The sequence below is a fragment of the Pyxicephalus adspersus genome, chromosome 7 (genome assembly GCF_032062135.1).
Source record: "Pyxicephalus adspersus chromosome 7, UCB_Pads_2.0, whole genome shotgun sequence".
NCBI lineage: Eukaryota > Metazoa > Chordata > Amphibia > Anura > Pyxicephalidae > Pyxicephalus > Pyxicephalus adspersus.
Genome location: NC_092864.1, coordinates 60,038,251 through 60,063,064, shown reverse-complemented (window position 1 = coordinate 60,063,064; position 24,814 = coordinate 60,038,251). Strand labels below are relative to the sequence as shown.

The window sequence follows — 24,814 nt, the reverse complement described above, 5'->3', positions numbered from 1 at the left end:
TCTTACTCTGTAACACACTTTCTAAAGTTAAATAAACTTTCTACGTTAAATAAACACAAACACTCAATAAATTAATTTACCATTATTTATTGCTGGCTCAAAGCGTAACTACTTGCAGATCTAAAGGGCACACATTAATGCTGCTATATCTTCGTTTAAACAGTGCTTACAAAAAAAAAAGTGAAATACTTGAACAAATTACACACAAAAGTGTTCTGATTTACACATAAAAGTGGAATTAGAATCCAAGAGCTTTCAACTTGGGTGCTAGTAAGAGCACCTCATTAGGGAGTATTCTGTTGGAGCCTGACTATTTGAACCTGCAATACTGAGGGACTGTTTTCTTCTTGGTGTGGGGCATCCTCCTGTAATCTGCCACATTACCTTCTTTTTACTTTTAATTTTTACCTAGAGGGCACAATACCAACTAACACGATACAGTGTTCTCCCCAGAAATTTTTTTCAGCCGGGTGGGCAGAAACTGTAGCCCAGTGGTAAAAAAGAGGGTGGGGCTAGACACTGCAAACTTGGAGCTCCTAGTTTTTTAAGCCATATGTATCCAGTAACCCCTGCTATTGTGTCAGTGTTCTACCTACCCCGTATATTTTGTTCCAACTTTCTAATGGCTGGCTTGTTAGAATGTACAATTTTTCCAATTTTTTGTATTATGCCTCAACAGTCCAGTGCTGTGTTTTTTAATCCAACTCCCTAGAGTTCCATGTTTTATTAGTGTGATCCCTTGTAGTAGTGTAATATTGTGATCAATGTGGCAACAAACAACAAATTAGGCTTAGTACACATTAGCAGTAAAAAAAAATGCCCCTCCTGAGTGACTACTTCTTGCCAACTGCTGGGCACCTGGGATTGGTAACAGGCCGTAAGTGCTGGGCTTTTCAGGCCTAGCAGTTTTTCAAGCAGCAGCGGTCCCTGGCGAGAGGAAAATGAGGGGTAAACGCACCAAATGCAACCTTACTGCCAGTGTGAATTCAGCCTACCTTCAAATGTCACCTCCTAGCGCTATACCTAGGTAACACAAAGAGCATCATGCATGTGATTGCAGATGGAGGCAGGACTGCCAGTGCCCTCCCCATCACTGCCAAAATCAAAAACTTCCTGTGAAATTTATCTACCCGCAGTGTGATAGTTGTGTGTGTGTGTGTGTGTGTGTGTGTGTGTGAGTTTTTTATGTTCTAATGATGCCATTGTGATAAAACTTTAAGAGGTGTTATCCATAGACGTTCAACACACATTTTCAGTTTCCTACACCTTCCCATTCAAGAGAAATTGGGTTTCCAGTGTTAGAAGTGGGCAGTAATGTTTAACAGGGCAGTGCGTTTGCCATAGTACTACAATTTTAGAGTGGGGGTTATCAAAAGGTGTCCCCCTCCCCTGCACCTACATTTTTGGCTTTGTACACCCCACCATTGTAGGGAAATTGGGGTTCAAAAAAGAGAAGCAGACGGGGTAACATATTATGACAGTTATAGATTTGTGAGAGATAAGTTTTTTCATTGCTGCATTTACACACACTGCTCTGATGACGTCATTACACACGCCCACTGGGCAGAGACATTGTTTGCACAATTTTTTTTTTTTTTTAAAGACTCGACACAGCTGAGATGGGGGAGGGACAGCCTGTGTCCCGAGCTGTGCTGTGCTCTTGTCACTCCGCCCAGCTCTAATCAGCTATCAGCTCTTATCAGCGGAAAACGAAGTGAGCAGAGCAGCCTCTCCGGTGTCCGTTCGGAGCTGCTGAAAATGTGCTAGGCGGAATAATCACAGCAGGTGGCCGGCCCCCCCCCCCTCCCCACCAAAAAAAAAAAAAAAACGGACTGGGGAGAACTATGCGATAACTTGAGGGCAGTTTGAAAGAAAGCGTATTTCTGTTCTGTGAGAATAACTACAACTGACTTGCCCCTTACAAGTGTTAAAACATTTTTTTGGTACTTAAAATAAATCTCTTCTCAACTTGCAAAATTCTGGGAGTAAGGGCCAGCATTTATCATTAAAGATTCTTCAAAAAATACTATGAGTTTAGGGAGATAACGATGCCATGGATGTATATGCAGATACCTTTGGGTCTTGCAATGGAATGCAGCTTAAATAAAATGTTTGCAGAGATGGAACGGTTACTTAAGGGGAATTACTGAATTGATATATGGAACAATATACTGATTCTAGTGGAGTATTTTTAAGCAATGATCTTTCACTCTTTTCTCCTCATCTTGGATCGCATCCCATAATTTTTTTTTAAATTTATAACAAAAACCTCTAAGGGGTTTCACCTACTATCACACACTTACTTTGCCTTCACATAGACCTCAAATTCCCTGCTAAGCCACTCTGCTTTTCCCATTTCAGGAGGAGCCAATATGGGAGCATTTTGCAATGTTTTCTGATTTACGTACCTAAAAAAAAGAAAGAAGCCAGTAAGCCAGAGAGAAGTAATTTACAGAGTGAAGTGGTGTAGTATTGAAACCACTGAAATAGCTTAACAGTCAGGCCACTAGATTTTTCCAAATAAGTAAGCTATGACAGCCTACAGATTTTTGTCAATTAAACCATTGGACTTGCCTGAGGACTAGGTCACTTAACCGAAATTATATTTCTCTGCAGCAGAAACTGTCATGCAGCCAAAATGTCTGATAAGTAGGCATTTTAATGTCTGCTACTGAAAGCTCACAGAACTGACACATTTAGTTTCAGTGGTGTTCAGATCTCTCTGATAAATCTTGTATTCTTGCATAGCTTTGGAAAATATTGTAGATGAATCAAAAGAGAAAACTGCTGATTAATATTTTTGGTTCTGGCCTAATGTGCTTCAAAACCCAAAGAAACCTGTAGTTTTATGTATCAGACAAATCTTCATTTAACCATAATTGTTTGTTAAATAGTTATGCAGCCCAAATCTTCAGAGAGCATTTTAAATCATAATAAAGGATATGGTTTGGGATTGATTTGACACTCCTGAGAAAACATTTTAAAGATAGTTACATTAAAACCAACAGATTCATTTAATAAAACAAGGCTGCAAATGTTGAGAATTGTTTTTTTTTTTTTTTCAGGTTTTTATTTTTCTAGTTTTGTCTATAAAATATAGACCTTGTATCTTATTTAAACTGGTATTTTAGAAATTTTTATTCTTTCGTTTTCAACAATTGCTGAAATCTGCTGTGGGTATACCAAAGCATATTCTTTTAAATTATTTAGATAAACTCCTATCCTATCCAAAACTCATCTACTCTTTTTATTATTGTGGTAGTGTTACAGTCAAAGTAAATAATAATCATGCAGTTAAAAGAATGGTGATAGCAAAGTCTTTTTTATCTATTTATAGTCAATTAAGACATCTCACACTCAACAGATGGGCAAATCTGGTAATATACTAGCAACAAAAAGGAGGATGTGCGAACAACTAATTTAACCATTTCCCCAAACAAAAATCTTGCTTCCATCTCTTTCCTCCTAGAAAAATTGACCACTTTTGTCTTCCTGTAGCAACATCACTAGACCCCTAGCTGGGAGTTCCTATTAACTCAAAACGTGATCTGATTTGCCTGCGGCCCTATTTGGCTGAGCCATTCCAGCTCTTGTCTGATGAGGTTACTTCTGTGGGTTTATTCTTCTGCTAATATACTCAAAAGACACCATAGATGCAGTTTGCACCACTGTGAAACTAAAGGATAAGCCTGTAACTTCTAACAGTGCAGTCTCCAGCACTGGGTTATTTACCACTACCAAGGCTGCAAATGCTTTAAATTTGCACTTTTGTATCTATTTGGTAAGAATTTTGCACAAAAATGGGTCATTGCTACTACAAGTTCCTGGTTCCAGTAAAACTCTGCTGCATTCTTGTGGCCTACTGTTGAGGGAACTGTAGGCACAGACTCTGTCAGACAAAATGCCTTTTACTGTCCAGATGTTGAAGTGATTTGGTTTGTTGTTAAACCAATCATCACTCGTCGTTTGGAGTATTTGGAACTAGTTCTGGGTACATGACAGACTAGAGCTTTATATTTAACAGGATAAACCTCTAGCATCTCAAGCTTCAAGTTTGAACCCTTTAGCACAGGAGTTGTCCACCATACATTATTGATGCATTAATCTGCACATAGGAAGCCCCTTTTCCATGAGTGTCCTAGACCTTAAGGTAGCCTTCTTTGAAGCAGTTCCAATTCTTTTGAAGGATATTTATGATTAGACCAGAGTGGAGTACCGGACATCCTCTCGGTGCAGGGGATCCAACGGCAATTGGATTCGGAGGCGCAGTCCCTTCACTTAGCGCTGTTCCAGAAATGATCCTCTAAACTACAGCTTCACTGGGTTGCTAACACATGCATTACCCCAATACAAATATGGAAACAACCTAACTGTGTTATATGTGCCTGGAGTTTGACTTTAAACAACTTTTGTATCAGTTTTTGTCTCATGGGTTCAACACTTCTTTGGAGAATAGCTTTATCGGAAATCGTTTCTAAACAGAGTCTGCTTGCTGATCTGGAGGTTAAAGCTAGAGGATGTTGAAAGCATTTAGCTTAATGCCCACATGCTCTGTTTTGCTTTTAAAAAATTAAAGTGGAAGTAAAACGCAAATAAAAACTTACCTTTTTTGCAGATCCATTGATCCCGCTAATGGTTTTCTAGATCGAGTCCTCGTTGTCCTGGAATTCTCCTTTATTCTGGCACAGAGGTAGCGCCGGGCGCTGCCATCTTCTTCGCCCTTCTTCTGGCTACATCACCTGGTCTCGCACAGATGCGAGATCAGGTGATGTGAATTGAGAAAAAAAGAGTTTTTTTCCCCCATTGAAAAAAAATCTCCTTCCACCTATGCCCGAGAATGGGTATACACAGAAGGCGCAGCCAGAAGCCTCCTGGGATGCATGATGTATGTATCCCAGGAGGCTTTACGCTGCCCTTTTATGCAGGGTAAAAATTCTAGTTTAGGATTTGCTTTAAACTGATTTACTAAGGTAATGCAATGACCAAAGGATGTGCAAAACACTAATCAGCCAATCATATTTCACTCTATCCTTTCAAAGCACTAAGATAATTAAAATATAACACCGGGGAACACATTTTATGTTGAATTAGATCTTTTTTTTTTTTAACTAATTTTTGGGTGGTGAATCCAGAAATTACCCCAGTTTTTTGCTATCACATCCAGTTTTTACGATACAGGGTACCCTCCATTTTTGTCAAAAAACATACAAATTTTACATACAATAAAAATATAATGAAATAACTTGAATGTACTGTTTGTTTAAGTTTCTTTTGTTCATACAAAAGATTTATTGTTACTCTGACATTTCATTTCACAGTAAAACATTTGAAAATTAATTGGGTAAGCGTTTAAGGTAAAAATTTACACATATAGCTTTTCCTGGAGTGTTCAGTGTTAGGACAATCCCGCTGGATGCTCCAACAATAGTCATCCATCATATGTACATCCCACCTACCCTGATACCGTCCTTCCATGACCTTCAAATCTTGGTGGAATCGTTCACCTTGCTCATCACTGACTGCACCAAGGTTTTCTGGGAAGTTAGAAAGATGGCTATGCAGAAAATGCACCTTGATGCTCATATTGCAACCAAGCATTGTGTGGCTCTCCAAGAGTTTCTGGACAATTTCTGCGTAATTATTTGCTTGTGTGTTTTCAAGAAAGTCCTTGATAATTGCTTTGAATGATAACCAAGCATTCTTTTCGACTTCTGACATTGTCCTGATAAAAGGTTTATCTTTGATGAGCTGCCGAATCTGTGGACCATCAAACACACCGGGCTTTAATATTTTCAAATGATGGGCTAGGAAATGCCAAAACGAGGTACTTTTAAACAGTCTCCTTCAGTTGGCAAAGCTTTAACGAAGTGCTTCATCAGACCCAGTTTCATGTGCAGAGGCAGGAATATAATATTCTTTCTATCAACAAGTGGCTCATGTAGAATGTTTGGATCACCTGGTTTTAGGGCAGATCTTGGAGGCCAATTCCTTTCCACCCAACGCCTCTCACGGGCTTTGCTGTCCCACATGCACAGATAGCAGGGATACTTGGTGTTTCTGCGTTGCTGACCAAGAAGGAAGCATACCATTTTAACGTCCACAAGTAATCACATTATTAAAAACGGTAGAGAAAAAACCTGACGTTATAGAAGAAAACTAACTGCACTTTCAGAATCAGCATACCTATTTTAGTGTCAACAAAAAATTTGTTCAAATTTGTTCCCCAGTGTAATTGCTGGGGGTTACTGAACTTTGTGCATTTCTTTTTGACTTGCCTTTGTCCAGGAAATAAAAAACAAAAAATGCCTGTGCATATAAGCATATGCATATAAGGAGAGTAAAGTTTTACCTCTTCCATTGCACTTGCATTTTTCTGGAGTCTTTTGGTTAGTCCAGTCAGCTTCCTATTCAGCTGTAATCTTGGGGCAGGCATTCATCCAGGGGCGAGCAGTGCTCATAAGTAAACCTGGATTGCTGTTAAGCCCACCTTACACTTAAGTAGACTGCCATACCCAGATAGAGTAGAAAACTTGGTACAACACTGATGGAGAGAAAAGCATACCTTGGAAATTCGATTTTAATCTTAAAGCACTAGGATCGTTTATCAGTTTTTACAAGTCAAACATTTAATGTCTTACATGATATAGGAGTATGAAAGGTTTGTATTTTTCCCTGTAATTTGTTCTGAAGTGAATCATCCACTTTTCTGTTCTTTTGACAGCTTTGTAAAGCGTGCTAAAAAGCGCCGATATAATAAGAGTGTCATTTTGTCTAAAATGATACAAACAGAAGAGTATGAGTGCTCTTTTATTGTGAGCTTTAATTTTAAAGATAAGTGCATGTAAACCTTGTATATGTTTGCTTTGAAAAAATAAGTGCATGTAAACCCTGTATATGTATCCTTTGATCTTGTACTGGGTTGTTTTTTGTGTGCACAGTTTATCTTCTTCCTTTGATGTAAATTTTTTTAGATATACTTCATAAAAGCATCTATGTTTCTCCAGACATCACTGTCTTGTTGGACCATCTGTAAATGTGCCTCCCCAAATAAATTTTCATATTTTTCATAGAAGCAAAAAAAAAATAATTAAACCCAACTTAAATGTAGTACTTCATTTTCATGGCCATGCTGTATCTGGCAGAAGCATGAAATAATGTAGCCATAGTATAGACTTGTATGTCTCTAATTTATTGTGTTAGGTGTGTTGAAAAAAAAATCCAGTGTTTTTGCACCAAAAAATCATTGGTTACTTTTTTCAAGTGTGTCTGGTGAAAGCAAAAAACATTTTTGTTGTTCTTTTTCAGTTAAGAGATCTAGTACTTGTACTCTGATGTATTTCAGTCAAACATTGTAATGTGGTGTTCTCCTATTTGTACACATTTATGTAATCCCTGTGCTTGCTATATTTTCCCGTTTGTTTCTTGACAATATGCAAAATAGTTTTAGGTAGTGTTCTTGGTAAATAAAATACATAAAACTTTTGCCGTACCTTTAATGGATTTTTTCAGGATTTTTTTTTGTCTGAGTTTGGACTGTACTATGATTACTGAACAAAGTTTGCTTTAACGCTGATAAACCTTCTGTTTTAATTACTTTTTATCATCCTGGTCTTAACATTCATTTTTTTCTGCATCTTTAGAGGCCGACAGCACTGGCTAAGATTTTAGGAGTGTACAGAATTGGTTACAAGAATTCTCAGAACAACACAGAGAAAAAGTTGGATCTGTTAGTCATGGAAAACCTATTTTATGGCAGAAAAATGGCACAGGTAACAAATTAGAATGCAAAATAAGTCTTGCATAAATATTTTTAAAGGGGCAGCAATTTTTTAGGACTAAATGTTATGCTTGGCTTTAGGTTTTTGATCTAAAAGGTTCTTTGAGGAACCGGAATGTGAAGACAGATACTGGAAAGGAGAGCTGTGATGTTGTGTTGCTTGATGAAAATCTGCTAAAACTTGTGCGGGACAACCCCCTGTACATCCGATCACACTGCAAGTCTGTTCTCCGAGCCTCCATACACAGTGACTCCCACTTTCTATCCAGCCATCTTATCATTGACTACTCTCTCCTAGTAGGACGGGATGACACCACTGATGAGCTTGTGGTTGGAATCATTGGTAAGTTAATACATTCTGTTTTGTTTATGCCTTGTCTACTTTTGGGTAATGTTCATTGAACATTTGTCCTTGATAAATCATTTATAAACATTTATGCATTTTAGTGCCTTTTAAATCTAAAACAAAGCAGAAAAAGGGGTTGCATATGCTCATGTACATGGTGGCATTTGTGTGACACTTGCGTATCAACACCATCTGAATTTATTATACAAAGCAGGATCCAGGGATTTATGAAGCCAAAAATATGATCTGTCAAAGCAGTCAACTTTTGGCCGTTCTTGGTGATCCCGTGCTCCTAGTGTCCCAACACCTTAGTTGAAACTTAGCACTTTGAATTATTGTGCACATCGCATTATTTTTGCACCAATCTCTCTGTTCTCTAGACACCTGTGAAAACTTTCTCTGAATTTTAATCACTGCCTGTAGCACCTATATTCATTCCTTAGCTGATTTTGCAACAATTTAGGATTAGAATGAATTACTGAACCTTATTTACAATGTATGGATTCTGTGTGTATAACCCAATCACTTGATGTACACAGCCTTTCCAAAGAAAGTTTTTTTTGTCCAATCCAAGGTAGGCAGCCTCTCTATTGGAATGAATAGAGATAGAATGAAGAATGGGAGATTTGATGGGATGCTTATTGCGGGGAAGGCTGTGCACACTTTGGAAAGTGGACAGGTGTGTAGGCAGTGGAGGGTTATAAAGCATTGTTGTAAGTTAATATTTAACTTACATTTGAGTATGACTTAAGTTGTAGTGCAGTATAATTCCATTTTAGCTTGTATTGAAGCCCCTGAGATAAATTTGGTGGGTTTTTTATGTTTTTTTCCTAAAACCTATGACAGACATTATAAATATGTATGCCTATTAATAAGCTGGAAATCACTGTGGTGTGCATCTTAATAATTCATATTTTAATAGTGTTTACATTAATGCCCTGATGAAAAACTTGTATGCCTTTAAGTGTTCCACTTCACATTCATAATGAGAACAAACACAATATACCTGACTGAAATCCCAAAAGACTCCGGTTGATTGTTGAGGCTCATCCAATACAGCTATATGTCAAGACTGTGAATTCTTCAGAACATTGCCTAGGATTATCTCTCTCATTTGGGAAGCATCGCCTACTTTTTATAATCCTCTGCCAATTCCTGGTGTTAAGCTTTATCGATGATCTTGATAATCTAACTTTGTAATTACCACTAATTTACATGTTCAGTCCTGGTAAAATATGTGTGATTGGAGAAGGCCCCTATACATAAAAACATTGTGTTATAAAATAGCTTGCTTAATTCTTTCATCTATATTTGGCTTTTTAACTTTTTGCATATAAAAGTATTAGAAGGATTAGAAGTCCTTTGGGATTTTACTATAAATTTCAATTTAAAATTAAATCAAATTGTTTGTGAACTGCATTTTCAGATAAGTTTAAAAAAATGAACTTTTTGAAATTATGAAAATATTTGATTCCTTGCCTTTTTAAATAAGGTATATATTTGAAAATATGTATTGGCTGCTTTCAAATTTATCTATAGCAAATTCTTTCTATTTCTTTTTCTATATTTCTATTTTTTTTTTTCTATGTTTTGAATAGAGTTAAAAGGGGGAACCTTTGGCAGATTTTAACTGCTGTTCTCTGTTTGTTCTGTTGACCATTGACACTGCAATGGAAAGGATGAAAATGCCAGAATGTTACAGCTCTCACAAGAACAGGGGAACAGAAATCTTTAAATGAGGACAGTTGTTTTACTAACAACTAACTAACCTTAATACTTTTAAGAGCCTAATAGAGAGTCTCATCTTGCTTTAAAAGGTTTTCCTCTAATGTTGTCAGGACAGTAATCAATGAGGAAATGTTCTTGTTGAACAGAAACAACAACAAAAAATATTTGTATTGTATTTGTATTTGCATTTCGGGGTTTCCAACCCTTACCACTCTATCCAAAACATTATAAAAATGTATTGAAAAAATCATAGTAAACTATTGGGCCCTACTATAGGTGGGAAATTGCCTTTTCCTTTCAAGTATCAAAACAATGAATGCTTCATTAATGGTAAATTGAAATTATGAAACAAATACTGTATATTACAGTGACAAATGTATTAAACTCGTATGCTGACGTGAAACTTTTACATATCTTTCCTGTGTATTTGAAGGGAAGGAAGTCCAAGTAAAAACTGTTGGTAAAAATAACTAAATTCATGGTTCATATTTTTATATTTATGATAATATTATAGTCTTTTTGTTTATACTAAGGTAGTATTCTGTTTACACAGTCCTTCTAGTATTTGTTTGCATAATACTTTTTTCTTTATTGCATTTTATAATTAAAGCCTTTTTGCTCACTGACAGATTACATCCGAACATTCACATGGGATAAGAAACTTGAAATGGTTGTCAAATCTACTGGCATCTTGGGTGGTCAAGGTTAGATCATTTTTCTAGATTTTTTTTGTTTAGCATTCAGTATCAATTTATATTTTATCAATTTAAATTATTTTGCCTTTTTTCATGAATTGGCAATGTTGCCTTACATTACATTTAGGGGCATGAGTGACAGATGGCAACCAAGGTAAAAACCATAAAATGCAGCTGTAAGTGAATTAATAACGAGAAGTGTAAAATAACCTACACCATGTATGTGTGATTTATGTATTTTTGCTTAAGCTACAAATTCACCTGCTTACATTTTTTGTTCCCTAGTTTCTCCCTCCTACTTCATTAAAATGTCATTTACATATTTAAAAAATCTGTTTTATCATTTTTTTTTTTTGACCCAATAGTGTTATCATTGTGTCTCCATTCTTCTTTGAGTCAGCAGGGTGCTTTACATAGTTTCCCAAACACATCACAGCACCCTGGCTCAGTACTTCTTTCAAGATCAATGGGCTTTCATTCAAGCAGGAGGTTGGCACATAGTAGTTTTGCTAATATTCATATGGCTTTATAGCTTTCAAATCCATTTTAATATAAGTCATACCAGTTATTTGCCCACTGCTTGCCCTTTTTGAGTACAGGTTTCAACTGTACAAGTCCTGCCAGGTGTTGGCCAACCTTGGTACCAAGCTTTGTATTGTGGAATGAAAGTGCTTGAAGGAATTTGTTTTTTTATTTCATGGAAATGAAACTTCAAGATTACAGAGTGCAGGGCAACACTGACACTATGGGTAAAAATTGATTTTCTCCCCTTTACATTTTTATGATTCTAAGAAAATACAGCCTAATATAAAGTAAAGATAGACTTTAGTTTGGGTATTAATTGCAAACTAATACCATATATATGTACATATATAGTACAGTTTATAATTCCATAATCACTTTCACTGCTTAATGGTCAGTGTTGTTTTCTGTTGAAATTAGGGTGCACCATTTTAATCTAAAGGGATCAGAAATGTATAATGTTATGTGATTTAAGGTAATCTGCGAGCCTAAAATGTGCATTTTACCATGTGTGCAAAAAATACAAAAATGGCCCTGGCAGCAAAAAGGTTTGCATATGAAAAAAGTTTAGCATGATTCCATTATAGTCTTATTCTGAAAGAGCTTAGATCTATTGGAAATGTTGCTAAAATAATCCAATCTTCTTGCATAGATCCCAAAATTAATGATTTGACTTAGTATGATCAAATTAAATATATTTTACACATTTTAGTATATTCTTGAAAGTCCTGTATTATGTTGATTTGTTATCACCAAGTTGCTAAATCACCTGTGGATTTGCGATGGTAAGCTGTGAAAAAAATGTTATTCAGGAAATATTCCAGTTGTGTGGAGGCCAGCGAGTCAAAAAATAAGTAACAGAGATTTTCCCAGAGCTCAATATTTGAGATCACTGCTCATGCATCCAAAACATCACATATACTGTTGCATGCTTTAGTACAGTGTTTCAACCTAAACATGATTATTATAAACAGAAAGAAGGGCAAGCACAATTTGTAGGATGTAAGTCATTTAATAGAAGTCTGTCATCTAAGTAAACTAGTTACCAAAAAATGTGGCAAAAGGGGCAAAAGTATGCTGGACAGAGAAAACCAACAAGTGGTATACTACTTCTACTTATCCATTTCTTATCTAGGGAATTTCCTATTGGTGTACCACTTTACCAGGATTAGTTCCTTTATAAGGTATTGGCTCCTATTGCTGCAACAGAAAAAAAAAATTAAATTTTACCCAATTCCAGAAAGTGTTAAATAAGCCCAAGAAATAAACATGCATCATAATAGAAAAAAAATCTTTCTGTTTTTAACTGATATTTACTGTTTTATGGTCCATTTGTGTCCAAATAGGAGATCCCATTACAACCACTAATAGCAATCCCACAAGAGGTCAGCTGAGGACAGCTTTCCTTGGGTGGTCTCCTGCATTATTGGCTAAAAGAATGTAAGCAGTGATGATGTGAGCCCTATGTAGGATTGGGTCTGCACAATGACAGGAGCCCAGTTGAGCTCTTGTCATTGTTTAACCAATCCAGGTGCCAGACTGTGACAGCTGCCATCGTCTGCATCAGGCAGCATAACTATACTTGTCAGTGACTGTAAAATTTCGTAGTCCAGACCCGAGCAACTCTAGCCACTAGCCTGCAGCACTTGTTTTCTTTTTTCTGATCCAAGTATAAATCAGCATTTTTGACAGTGAAAAAAAAATCTCAATTTATACTTGTTGTGTAGTTAAACTATGAAGCTTGCTATTTTACACATTTGCGCTATATATATTTATCTTGTTTCCTTGACACTTAGGTAAGATGCCAACTGTAGTATCTCCAGAGCTGTATCGAACTCGATTTTGTGAAGCAATGGATAAGTATTTTCTGATGGTGCCTGACCACTGGACGGGACTTGGAGGCAACTGTTAGCATTCCGAAGACCATTTTTATGTGAAAATTAATATTCACAGCACAAAAGACCTTGACTTAACATTCTCTACTTAGATTTTATTTGTATCTTTACAGCTTTTTAATTACTCATAAAAAACATTGAGGGAATGTGTAAGTAAAAATGTCATTTGTACATAAGGAAAATTGGGACTTGTTTTACAACACTGTAAATCCAGGGACTGTATGTATGTAAATGAGGCTGATTTGGAATGAGGACCAAGTAAATGGAAATCTGCCTAAAGAAAAACTTTCTTGAGTAAAAGAAAGGTAATATGGTGACTGCTGTGCAGCCAATATCTTTAGATTATCCTTGTATAGCTTAAGACAGTCTCCTGTATAGTTGTCTGAGACACTTTTGGCTGCTCAGTTACTATCGGAGTCAACTGTAACCACCAAAACATCTGTTAATGACTCTGCATCTTGTCATATAATCTCAGTACTACCTTTGTCGCTCTAGGACTGTAATGTAAAGATCAATGCTGCCTTTTAATGTCCACTCATCATGCTTCAACCGGGCCAGGGTTATTTGCTGCGATAAAGATGACAAATGTTTTCATTTAGATATTCATTATGGCTTCTTGGAAGGTCACAATATCTTTCAGTCTGAGGAATTTGCACTCCTGCCAGCAGAATGACATACACATACAATGAAGCCAGGGGTGCCTAACAAAGTATCTGTAGAACAACCAATAAGCATGTCAACATGGAGGTCCATGGGACTGGACTGGAAAGCCTAGAATTGTAAAAGAGCCCTCATACTTATTGTACTGTTAAACTTTGCCAAACTCTTTGGATTAGTTATATTTACCTAAATATTAACATCTCCTATTAGTATAGAAGTATGAAAACTGCCCCCAGTGACTTTTTTGATTGTTATCTTTATACTTCCTCCAGTAATTTGTGAGTCCTTAAATCACTAAATAGTGTGTTACCGATCATATTACAAGACCCAATTAGCACATGCATGCTTGTCTTACTAAGAAGGATCATTGTATTACTAAGCAGTAAAGGAGGAGTATTGTTTCTTTAACAAATGAAACAGGAAAACATGAATATTTGAGTATGAACAGCCTATACTAACAGCAGCTCACAAGCATAATCTCAGGCACACCAGCCCTTCTGCTAAATTGCCAAACCAGGTATAGAGATGTATATCAGATGTATTATTTAGGCCTTTGCTAAAAATCTAGGCTCATTCATAAAAAATACAGTAAACATGTCAGCCTTTCATCAGTAGGGGATCTATAGGTAGGTTGACAAATTCATTATCCCTTTTTTCAAAGGCCTTTCCAATTTTTTTTTCAATTTAGTACAAATATTTGTGTATGCTTTTTATTTTTTTTTATATTGCAGTAGAATGTTGTTTTTTTTATTATATTATTTTATTTTTCCATAGAGTGTCTGAGAACAAAGTCTCTCTTGCAAGATTTGCACACTTGCATCTATATGATTGCTGTTTGGAGAGAATACATGTGCAGTTATTAAAATAGTTTGTTAAATGGCACATTTTGTATTTGAACTCATGATTTTAATATGCTACCAAAATGGTAGGTCTTAGAAAAAGTGTGCTTTTAATAAATAGTAAAACCAATATATATATATATATATACATGGATACAGTGAAATTGATACCACACAACCGTACAAGTCATAAAGGAACAGATTTATACACACACATATACAGAAGAACAAGTCAAATATAAAAAGGTTTAAACACTAAAACCTAAAAAATAAACATCACTATATGAACTGTAAATTCATAGTTACAAACACTACAAATGTGGGAGAACAGTTAGTAAGTTAAAAGCTTATACATAAAATCTTTATAGACTTATTAATGTTATATAAAATGCTTGACTTTAAAGCTGAACTCCACTACTTGCCTTGTAGTGAGACTAGACCTACATTTAATAAATCCCATTTTTTTTTGTCTAGAGGGATGCAAATATTTCTTTATTATCTTATCCCTTGTTCATTTGATGACTAGTGCAACCCTCTTCCATCTGACTGCTTGGAGCTGTAGGCTAGGACTTGGTTTTCTCTACCTACAATGCAGAGCTCCTAGCCCTGCATTGTGGGGGATGATGTCCGCTCCCAGGAATCGTTATACAGAGGTGATATCTGTGGTATTAAAAGTTTTATTTTTGTCTATGCGCACAGTTAATGGGCAATTAATCCTTTCAGCACTATCACTTCTGCAAAGTAATCCTTTGCTGAACCTAGTGTTAGGCTTTAGGTTTTTGAAAGTAACAAAGTTAAAAATGCTTCTTGAAGATTTTTCATTTTTATTTATGTTTGATGTTTAGATCATAGAGAAAGTATAGAGTCATGCTGCATAATAAAGTCACTAACTATATTTCAGAAATGAAAGTGGCAGCAGTGACACCACAGTCAGTTAATGGATAAGACTGGTAGAAAAATTCATTGTGGATCTAAACATTGGGAATTCCACACCAAGTACTATATTTACCATGAACATGAAGACATGTACAAAAATGCACCAACCAGAACAAAAATAGTTTTTTTTTTGTTTGTTTTTTTTTTTTTAGGTAAGCTTAAAAAAAGGTTACTGCTATTTCACACAGTTGCACTTCATCAAGCTTTGTTCTATAACATTCAAAGTAATTTTTTATCATTGCAATGAGTCACTATCCCCACTTAAAGCAGTAATAGCTTGGTCTGTCTAGAGCATGATATTTATGGGGAAAGACTTACATTGTACCCTTTCCCTCAGCCATTGGGGCTCTCTTCTGCTGCCCGGCACTCTGGATTGTGGTTGGGGCCTCAGCATAATCCTGTACAGTGCAAGCCTCATATACTAATGGTGAGGATGTTGGGTCAGACCATCTGGCAGCGAATAACTCTGGTGAAACAAATGAAATAATTGACAGTGGGAGGGTGAAGTAAGGTGGGCTTTACTCTGAAAACCCTCATCCCAAAGGAATGCAAACTGGCAGGAGCCTTCAGCTTGTTATTGCATATTGTTTGATTTGGAGGATATTGTGTTTTTGAATTGTAGCATTTTGCATATGTGGTTCACATTTTGTTTTATTATGTTTAAAGAACATTTTAGCACTTTAACTTCTGTGCCTCAGACACAGTTTGTACACTTCAATTATAATACCTACAGGGTATTTCTTTTTCTCACGCACACATTTTTTCTACAAGCACCTGACCAATTAGTCATTCTGCAGGGATATACTGTTATCAGCATGATATTTATATCGGTCAAATATGATTTGGGGTGATTTATTAATGGAGCATTCCTTCATTTAGCCTAGTGAATCTGTTTATTTTTACCATCCAGACAGCAACCCTGAAAAAAAAGTTCCTCTTCTGTGCATCTGCTCAAATGTACAGTGATAAGCGAAAATATATGTTAATTTATATATTTGTATTTTAGAAGTGGTGTTTTAGGATTAGAAAGAACATTGCAAAAGTAATACCACCAACCAGGCTGATAAATACACAATTTAAATGCATATAAATAAACTCGTTTACCTGCTTGTTTATAAGCTTTCTGCTTTACCAACCTTCTCATTGGCTATTAAAGTCCTCCCTGTCATCTACTGCCGCTTTAAGCTTTCCCATGCACCTCCCTATTAGAAAAACATCACTGTACAATTTAGTCAAAACAAATTTGTCCTTAAGAAAACTGGATTTTCATAGGTTATAAAATACATTTCTGGCACTTTTACTAGCAGTATTTGCAATTCCATATATTATGTTTAAATGTATACACAACTGGACTAAAGATTTATTATATTTGCCTGAAGTTCTAGTTAATTAATCTGGTAATTTGTTCTGTGTAATCTACTTGTTTTGTCCTGTATGGACCTTCAAGTTTCAAGGTAAAAAGCAAGTAGTGTCTATAGTAATGGGGATTATGATCTAATTTATTCAATTTAATTTGAAAGTGTAATTGGTCTTATGTACAATACAAAAAACACTAGCTGATCTATTTCTCCAGTGATGTGTTTCACCTTATTTCAGCTCTCCAAGCATAGAACAGCATTGCGTCTTCCAACTATAGATCATTATGCTAACCGCCGCATCATTTGTATGCATCTGCTTGTCCCAGTATGTCATTAGCATCTAGTCCTTTTTAAAGGGCATCCCCTTGACAAAATATGTTGCACTCCATAGCACAAAGGCACAACTTGTACAACTTTACCCATCATAGTTCTGTATGTAGATATATACGCATACCTTGTCTTATTTGGCTACTGGAATATTGTGTAAAATCATTATGATTATTCCCTAGTAGAAAATGTAGATAATTCAAACTAGAAATATTTTTCTTGTAAAGCTTTCCCACTGTTTCTATTTTATAATTCTGTTACATAACCTGTGGTAAATGAATGTTCTTCAATTATTAAATCTATAGGATGTATTATACTTAATATACTTTGCTTCATTTAGATTTACTGCATATCCAGTTCTTTTAACTGTGATCCATCTGTTAATAAACATATGTATTTAAAGTGTTTGTACAGGTTATTATTATTGTATATATTTGGTCTCAAAACTGTTTTAATTCTATTTTATACAACTGACTTGTTATAGTATTTAATTGTAACAATGTATAATTCTGTAGAAAATGTACTGTTTCTAATTACAATAAACTAGTGAACTATTTTTCTGACTTGTGCTGTTTTCAAACGTTCTTCTCCTAATTGCATGTAAATTCAGCTAAAAGCCTGAAGCATGTTGTTATTTTTCAGAAGCTTGAAATTTTTAGAATTGAAGAGAAGCTAGCAGAGGGAAAGGTGAACACAATGCACAATAATCCACATACAGTTGATATATACCTACAAACCTCCCCACCTACTAGATTGTAAACTCTTCGGGGCAGGGTCCTCTCCTATTTTCTGAACAATGTTACATGCCTTGTTGCATGGTATTTCTCTAAAACTATACAGTATTATAAGAGTATAATGAAATTTTCATAAATGATAATGATCATCTACGCACATGGTGACAGCTGCTCTTTCAGTGGTGGTCGTCCTACTCCAATTACAGGGCCCTTTGGGTGTAGTGCTGCCTGACATTAACAAAGGGCCACACATAATATTCAGGGTATGCAATGCTTACATAATGCTACAGAAAACACAGGACATACTACGGTAGAAAGACTGGTGAGATGGTCAGGGAATAAAGAGTTGATGGAGACAACATGCTGCAGGATACAGAGACTGGGGACCAAAAACAAGGGACTTCTAAAGCCTATTGACATTATAGTCCTTTTATAATTCTATACTTCCTCATGTGTGCTCCCAAAAGGCCTCCTAAAAATAACAAGTGCCATGATATTGATTTTACCCATTCTGAGAGATCAGAAAAATGTGTAAGGAAATGCACAGCAAAAAGAGTAGAAAAAATGAAACCGTAATAGATTTTTATACATTATTCATTGTTATTCTGAACAGAACAAAAGACAACAATTCTCCATTTCCACAGAAACATTTCCTTCTAGGCCAATTCTAGGCTAAAGGGGGGAAATGTGGAGATCAATGGAAGAGTTCAGCCATTGGTGCCACACTTTTCCAGGGCTCCAGGCTTCCTGTCATCCACCAGCTACTTAGCAGAAACTGTTGACACCTTCTCAGGTCCCCAATGTGTCACTCCATGCAAACAGGTCTTATTGGCCTGGGAAAGTCATAACCCTACGCGAGTGTTTCTCAACCTCTAACATAGTTACTATATCCACAGTTCAGGGTACATTGGTGATCAGTAGGAACTATGTCAACCTTACAGATAGCCAAAAAGATAAATTGTATTTCTTAAACTGATCTGAGATTTACAAGTTACTCATACCTAAACTAAATTTTTACTTTACATGAAAGAAGAGACAATTTTTTTTTAATGCAACACTCATTAAAAAAAACAAAAAAAAAAAAACGTTGCAGCACCGCCCCCCTCCAATTCTTCATGGCCTAGGTGATTAAGAATGGTGGGGAGAGCAGAGCCTCCCAGGATACCTACATCACACATTCACAGTGAGATCAGTAATTTTTTTCCCCAATCTACGTCACCTGATCTCGCGCCTGCACAGTGCGAGATCAGGTGACGTAGGAAGAGGAGAGGAGATGTTGGCACCCGACACTGCCTTTCTGCCAGGCTGAAGAAGGATACCGGGTCAACACGGGACCTGATGGAACAAAACTCCCAACTGATAGACTGATCTGCGAGATTAAAGGTGTTTTTTTTTTGGTTAGTTATTGGTTTATTGTACTTCCTCTTTAAAGAACTCCTAGCAACCCCTGGAGGAACTCTAGAGTTCCACTTAACCCTGGCAGAGAAACACTGCCCTACACCCTGCCAATCATCTCAGGGCATATATCTGCCAGAATTGGGAGAAGGTTTCATAGACTGCATTTTATTACTTCCTCCAGATGCCAGGCACCCTCCTAGATCCCAGCTTATAGTTTCTTTAAAGTGAAGACCAAAGGTAGCCCCTGTGTACCATGTAAAGGATACCCTGATGCTGCAGTTATGGGTAGGCTTGATTTATTTTGCTATTTGCTATGGCGCACTTTTTCACATTTTCCAGCATAACCTTCTTTTGTGGATCTTAGAATCAAGTTTGAGGTGCAAGAAAGTCTTTTCAGAAAGATGAGTCCCAGCCAGATGCTATGACTGCAGACAACTCTAAAATCACCCAGCACTTTCACATATATATCTAACAAAGATGAAGATTCCGCATGCCACATCACTGGAAGTTTGTGGAAAAGAACAGGAGGCATGAAAGGCGACTCGCAGATAACTTTACACATCTTCCCTTCCACCAACCACACACTGTCCACATGCTGCCCAGGTGGGATATATATTCACCAGTTGGAACCACCCACCCTCCTTCTTCATGGTGTCAGAGACCCCCGGCCTGTATCACGTGGTGTCAAGGACCCCCTGCCTGTAACACGTGTTACTTCACTGTCTCCTTCCACATGAGAGGGGGATCAGTGCATGGGAAGGAGGCACACACTGCAAGTGAGATGGGGTAAAATACTATAAATCTATAGAGTAAGAGTGCAATATAAAAAAAAAAATATATGCATATTCAGTCATATTTATTTTGTTGAAGGTTTCTTTACATTTAAACTAAACTATTGATAACTGTTGAGGGTAGCGATCATTTGGCAGTAGATCCTTTGTATGTCTTCTCTGCTAAAACGCAGGGAGTGATCAGTAGCTGAATGAAGAAGACTCCAGACCTAGAAGAGAATATAACGAGGAACATAGTTTGGACAGGGTTCCATGGCTCCTGGTAGCTTTCCAACTGCTCAGTCACCCACAGCCCTGATTCTTAAGCAGCGTCTGCACATATGTCAACTGGCAGGGTTGAAGGGCAATGGGGCTCACTGACGCCTCAGTTTATACTTTATGGGATAGCAGTAGAGAGATGCCGAATGTAGGCTGTTCCCAGGCACGAGTAAGTGGTAAATGCACCACAATCTCATGGCCATTTTTAACATAGACTTATGATGGCAATTCTGGTGTCATTTCTGGAGGAGATTTAAACCAAGCAAAGCATTTTGCCGTGTACTCCTGTGCCACTCATGCGTAGTGCCTAGTTTACTTTTCTTTTATACAGCTTTACTGATCCTTACTTATATCTGTAAGAAATACTCTTATGATATTTCTATAATAGCCACCTAAAATCTAATGGTGCATTTGCTGGACCAGGTCCTCTTTATTTGGAGACTTGCATGGTGTATAAGAAGCATAATGATAAATATTGAAGTTTGTGTATAATATTTGTAAAGCACGTTTTAGGATTAGTTGTGGTACATAGCAATAAATTGAGAGATGCCGTACATTTACTATACTCCTTCCACGTACTGTTATGGCACTCAGTGTATCCTGTGTGTATTCCCAAGTATGCTGTAAATGTAATAATGTCATTCAGGATGATTGTGATTTTATAAATCCATACTACCTGTAGATTTGTGACATTATTTAAACCACTTAAGTGTTAACCTAGCCTTAGGTTTGGTGGTAATTTTTAAATGGTCCTGGGTATGCATAATTTAAATGAGGTCTTCGAAGGATTTGTATAATTCAAGTGGGCACACACATTAAACTCAATATGAAGAGTCTTTGCAACGGGGGACCTCCTGGTTTACATATAATCTAGCTTGGAAAAGGAGTGGAAGGATATCAGGAATTAGCAGGATTTTACTGCAGGGTATACATAATAAGAAATCTTTCCAGGTTCTTCTTCAGAACAAACTGAGTTTGGCCCCTCCATTTGAACTGGCTTAGAATTGTAGACAGTAGTTAAAATAAAAGGACTTGACAACTATTGCCATTTGCTGTCTGTCCACTTACATAGTGTCATCCACATTCAAATATAAATCATTTAAGGAACCTTTCTCAGTTTATCTTCATGTAGCTGGTTGGTCCACCAATTCAGATTTAGAAGTTCCTGCAAAGCACTCTTGGTTTTGAACTGTTAGGCAGCAATGGCTTAGCTGCCAAAGAGCAAGGTTGTGGATCAGAAGGGGTAAGCTGTCCATTTGGGACCAGTTTTTAACTTGCCCTGCTTCATTGTTTACATGTTCCCTTTTGCCAGAGTTTACCTCTCAGAGTCCCTCTCTTTCTTGTCAGACCCTGGCAGATTCTCACTGTGACTTAGAAATAAATATTATTGACCTTAAGGTCTGCGGATTAAAACTGTGTGCCCGCTAACGCCCTAAAGCTTTTTAAGAAATGGGGGGGTTGGGGGGGGGGGTTGTGTCGTGCATCTATAATTATGCACACTGACACAAAGTAGGGACTAGGGAAAATGCGAACATTTCCTCGAACATCCAATGGTTCCACGAAATTTTGGCGAGCCGATTTCGCGAAACCATTGGAAGAGGAAATTAAAACAGGAGCATTCCCAGAGCTGCATTCAGCCCTGGGAATCTCCCTGTTTGTGGTCTCCAGGGCACTAGAGGTTAATTTACCTCTAGTGCCTGGGGATAGCAGCCCTGGAAATCCTTCTGTTTGGCGAGAGCTCGACCTCTCGGCGAATCAGAAGGCCGTTCTTGCTTACATTTTCGGTAAGGGAGAAAGGCCCGATTCGCCTTGAGAGCAAACGTAATATTCTCACTCATTCATCCCTAGTAGGGACAACTCAATTGGTGGTTGATTACCCCTATTCATTTGCACTGCCATGAAGCTGAGGAAGGTAGGAGTTGGATTCATTTTTTGGTCTATAAGCAACAACACCAACTTTTAATAGAACCTTGCAGTTGTGGTATTGGATGGATCTATGTGTATAAATGTTATACAGTTTTCAAAGCATTATTTTAAATCTCCTTAATATTCTTTTCCCAAAAGTGGCAAAAAGTGGATGTGCAGGTTGGTATGTTTACTTAGTTACACCAACACAATAGGTCTTGAGAGAATTACCCACTATCACACATCGATGGCGATATTCATTTGTCTCTTTGTGTGTGTGTCTCTCTCTCTCTCTCTCTCTCTCTCTCTCTCTATATATATATATACATATATATATATATATATATATATATATTAGGCAAGACCTAAACTGTGGCCAGTGCATCCACCCAATGTTTGTTCTGTCTTAATTACATTTTGCCATGAGGCAAATCTGGAATTTCTCATTTTATCCAGTACCAATTTGTATACCTTCAAACCAATGATATAGTCACATTATCGCCAAAACCCTAGTTAAGGTGCATGGTTAACATAATAAACCTATTTCCAACCTGTATCATTCTCCAGTTGTTGCTGAATACATGAATTGGTAACAGAGTTTACTGGAATACCACTCTTCCTGTACGCATATACCAGTAAAGCATTAATCGGTGCCTACATGTTTGTGGACCAGAAAATGTGATATTATTGCAGCATTTCATAAGTTTTTGAAACCTTCTGCAAATTGGAGATACACATATCAAGGACTTGAATAATATTTTAATATAAAACCTTTGCTGTGAATTGAACATAGAATTGTCCTGTGGAATTTTCCTTCCCTTTTGAACTAAAATTTGTCCACCTTAAAAACTAAAAATGTTATGTGTGTTTAAATGTAACTGCTGAAATGTCACCCTTGAATAAATGCGGAGATTTTCTTCTGTATCATTAAACATTGTTCATATAAATGATGGATAGGAGAGGAATGGGCTGCTGTATACATATTTGGAAATCACATTATGAAACTATGATGTTCAGTGTTCTCCCAAGCCCCTTTTATCTGGGCGGACCACCCGGCACTTTTTGTGTTGTTACTGAAGAGTGCGTCACAATACAAGGGACACCACCCGCCTACAATTTCTTCTCACCCAGCTTGAAAAAAAATTCTGTGTTGAACACTGATGATTAGTGTTGGTGTTCGAATTCGGGCTGTTCTTATATTCGACCCTAATATGGCTGTTCGAATTCGGATAGACCCAACCCTAAAAACTGGGGATTCGATGGTAAAAATTTGGGATAAAAAAAAATGAAAAAAATGTGTTTAAAAAAAAAAATAAAATTAATTTTAAAGTAATTTATTGAATGTTTGTGTTTTTTTAAATTTTTTTTTTTGTTTTACAGGTTTTCTCACAATGTCATTATGATTGGGAATCGTGGGAAACCATGGGAATCCTCCTGTCATTGTCCCAATTCATTACCTGTAGTGCCCGGAGATTGTAGCGTAACTGCAGATGTAAAACTAGTAAAGGGCTGCAAGGGCAATCTGATTGCTCCTGCATCCCTTAAAAGACCCTAAAAAAACCTGAATTCTCGCACCATTGACTTCAATGGTGTTCGAATTCGGCATTTGATCACCCGGAGAATTTCTCACAATTCGACCAAATAGCTGTGGAATCGAATAGTGAGATATTCAACCAACACTACCGATGATGTTGAAATAATGAACATTAGATGTAGGGCCCTGCGCAGGTTTATAGTGTGCAACAGCCATTAATCATAATTTCTGCACATGAATAGAGTGTTTTTTTTTTTTTTTTTCCTGAAGCCTTAAAAAAGGTTCATTTCATTGAGACCTAATTTGTTCTAGTTTTTAAAGTAACCTTGAGAAACAATTAACTATAGAATTTGAAAATAAAAACTGGCTTTGTTTGTGATGGTTGGTATAATTCTCTGCAGACACCTCAAACAGGATGAGCAGGTTGGGTTGTTTTTGTTTTTAAGCAATTTTGTAGTACAATTGTAATAAAAAAAATGCAAAGTAAACTGAACATGTGTGTTTTTTTTCTTTCTCGCAATTCAGGCTGAAGCGGAAGAGAAGAAAGATGAGGCAAAGGTCCAAGTAAATGCCAGCACAGCAGCTGCTACTGGATCATCCCATTTCAGAGCTGCAATTAAGCATTCTAGTGCTGGATGTTCACCTTTCTTTCCTATTAGGAAAATCCCTTTTGGACTGTTTGTACTCAATTAGCAGATGCAGATATATCTCAAATGACCAATGCTTCTATCGCATGCTTCATTCTCTTGGCCTAATTATCATACTACGAGCTGATCTTCATATTTTTCTATCCTTTACTGTTATTGCCTAAGCTTATTTGCAGACAATTTGATACAATTTTGAATGTTTGAAACATTGGAAATGGAATCAACTGTGCAAAATTCCTTTTTGTCTGCCTTGGTAACATTAAACATCGCCATTAAAACTTTCTGTAGTATTTTTATGCATTTTAAAGAAGAAATCTGTCTACTCAATTTAACATTGTTGCCATGCGTTTGTATGGCTTTTTAAAATAGGTGTCAGCAATGTAATATGTTTTTTTTTTTTTTATAGGAGAACCCTAACTTACTGTAACTTGTTGTTGTGGACTTTGGGTACATAAAGAAAGCCA

General features: G+C 36.8%; 1 protein-coding gene across 1 annotated transcript in view; it reads left to right on the top strand.

The window, feature by feature from the left end:
* Positions 1–17,639, top strand: part of PIKFYVE (phosphoinositide kinase, FYVE-type zinc finger containing) — a gene marked incomplete in the record, with an annotated part of 92,057 nt that extends 74,418 nt beyond the window's left edge. Inside the window, 4 exon segments of the mRNA XM_072418652.1 lie at positions 7,641–7,769; positions 7,859–8,120; positions 10,481–10,555; positions 12,865–17,639. Of these exon segments, the coding sequence (XP_072274753.1) occupies positions 7,641–7,769; positions 7,859–8,120; positions 10,481–10,555; positions 12,865–12,980 (582 nt within the window).
* Positions 17,640–24,814: the final 7,175 nt, after the last annotated feature.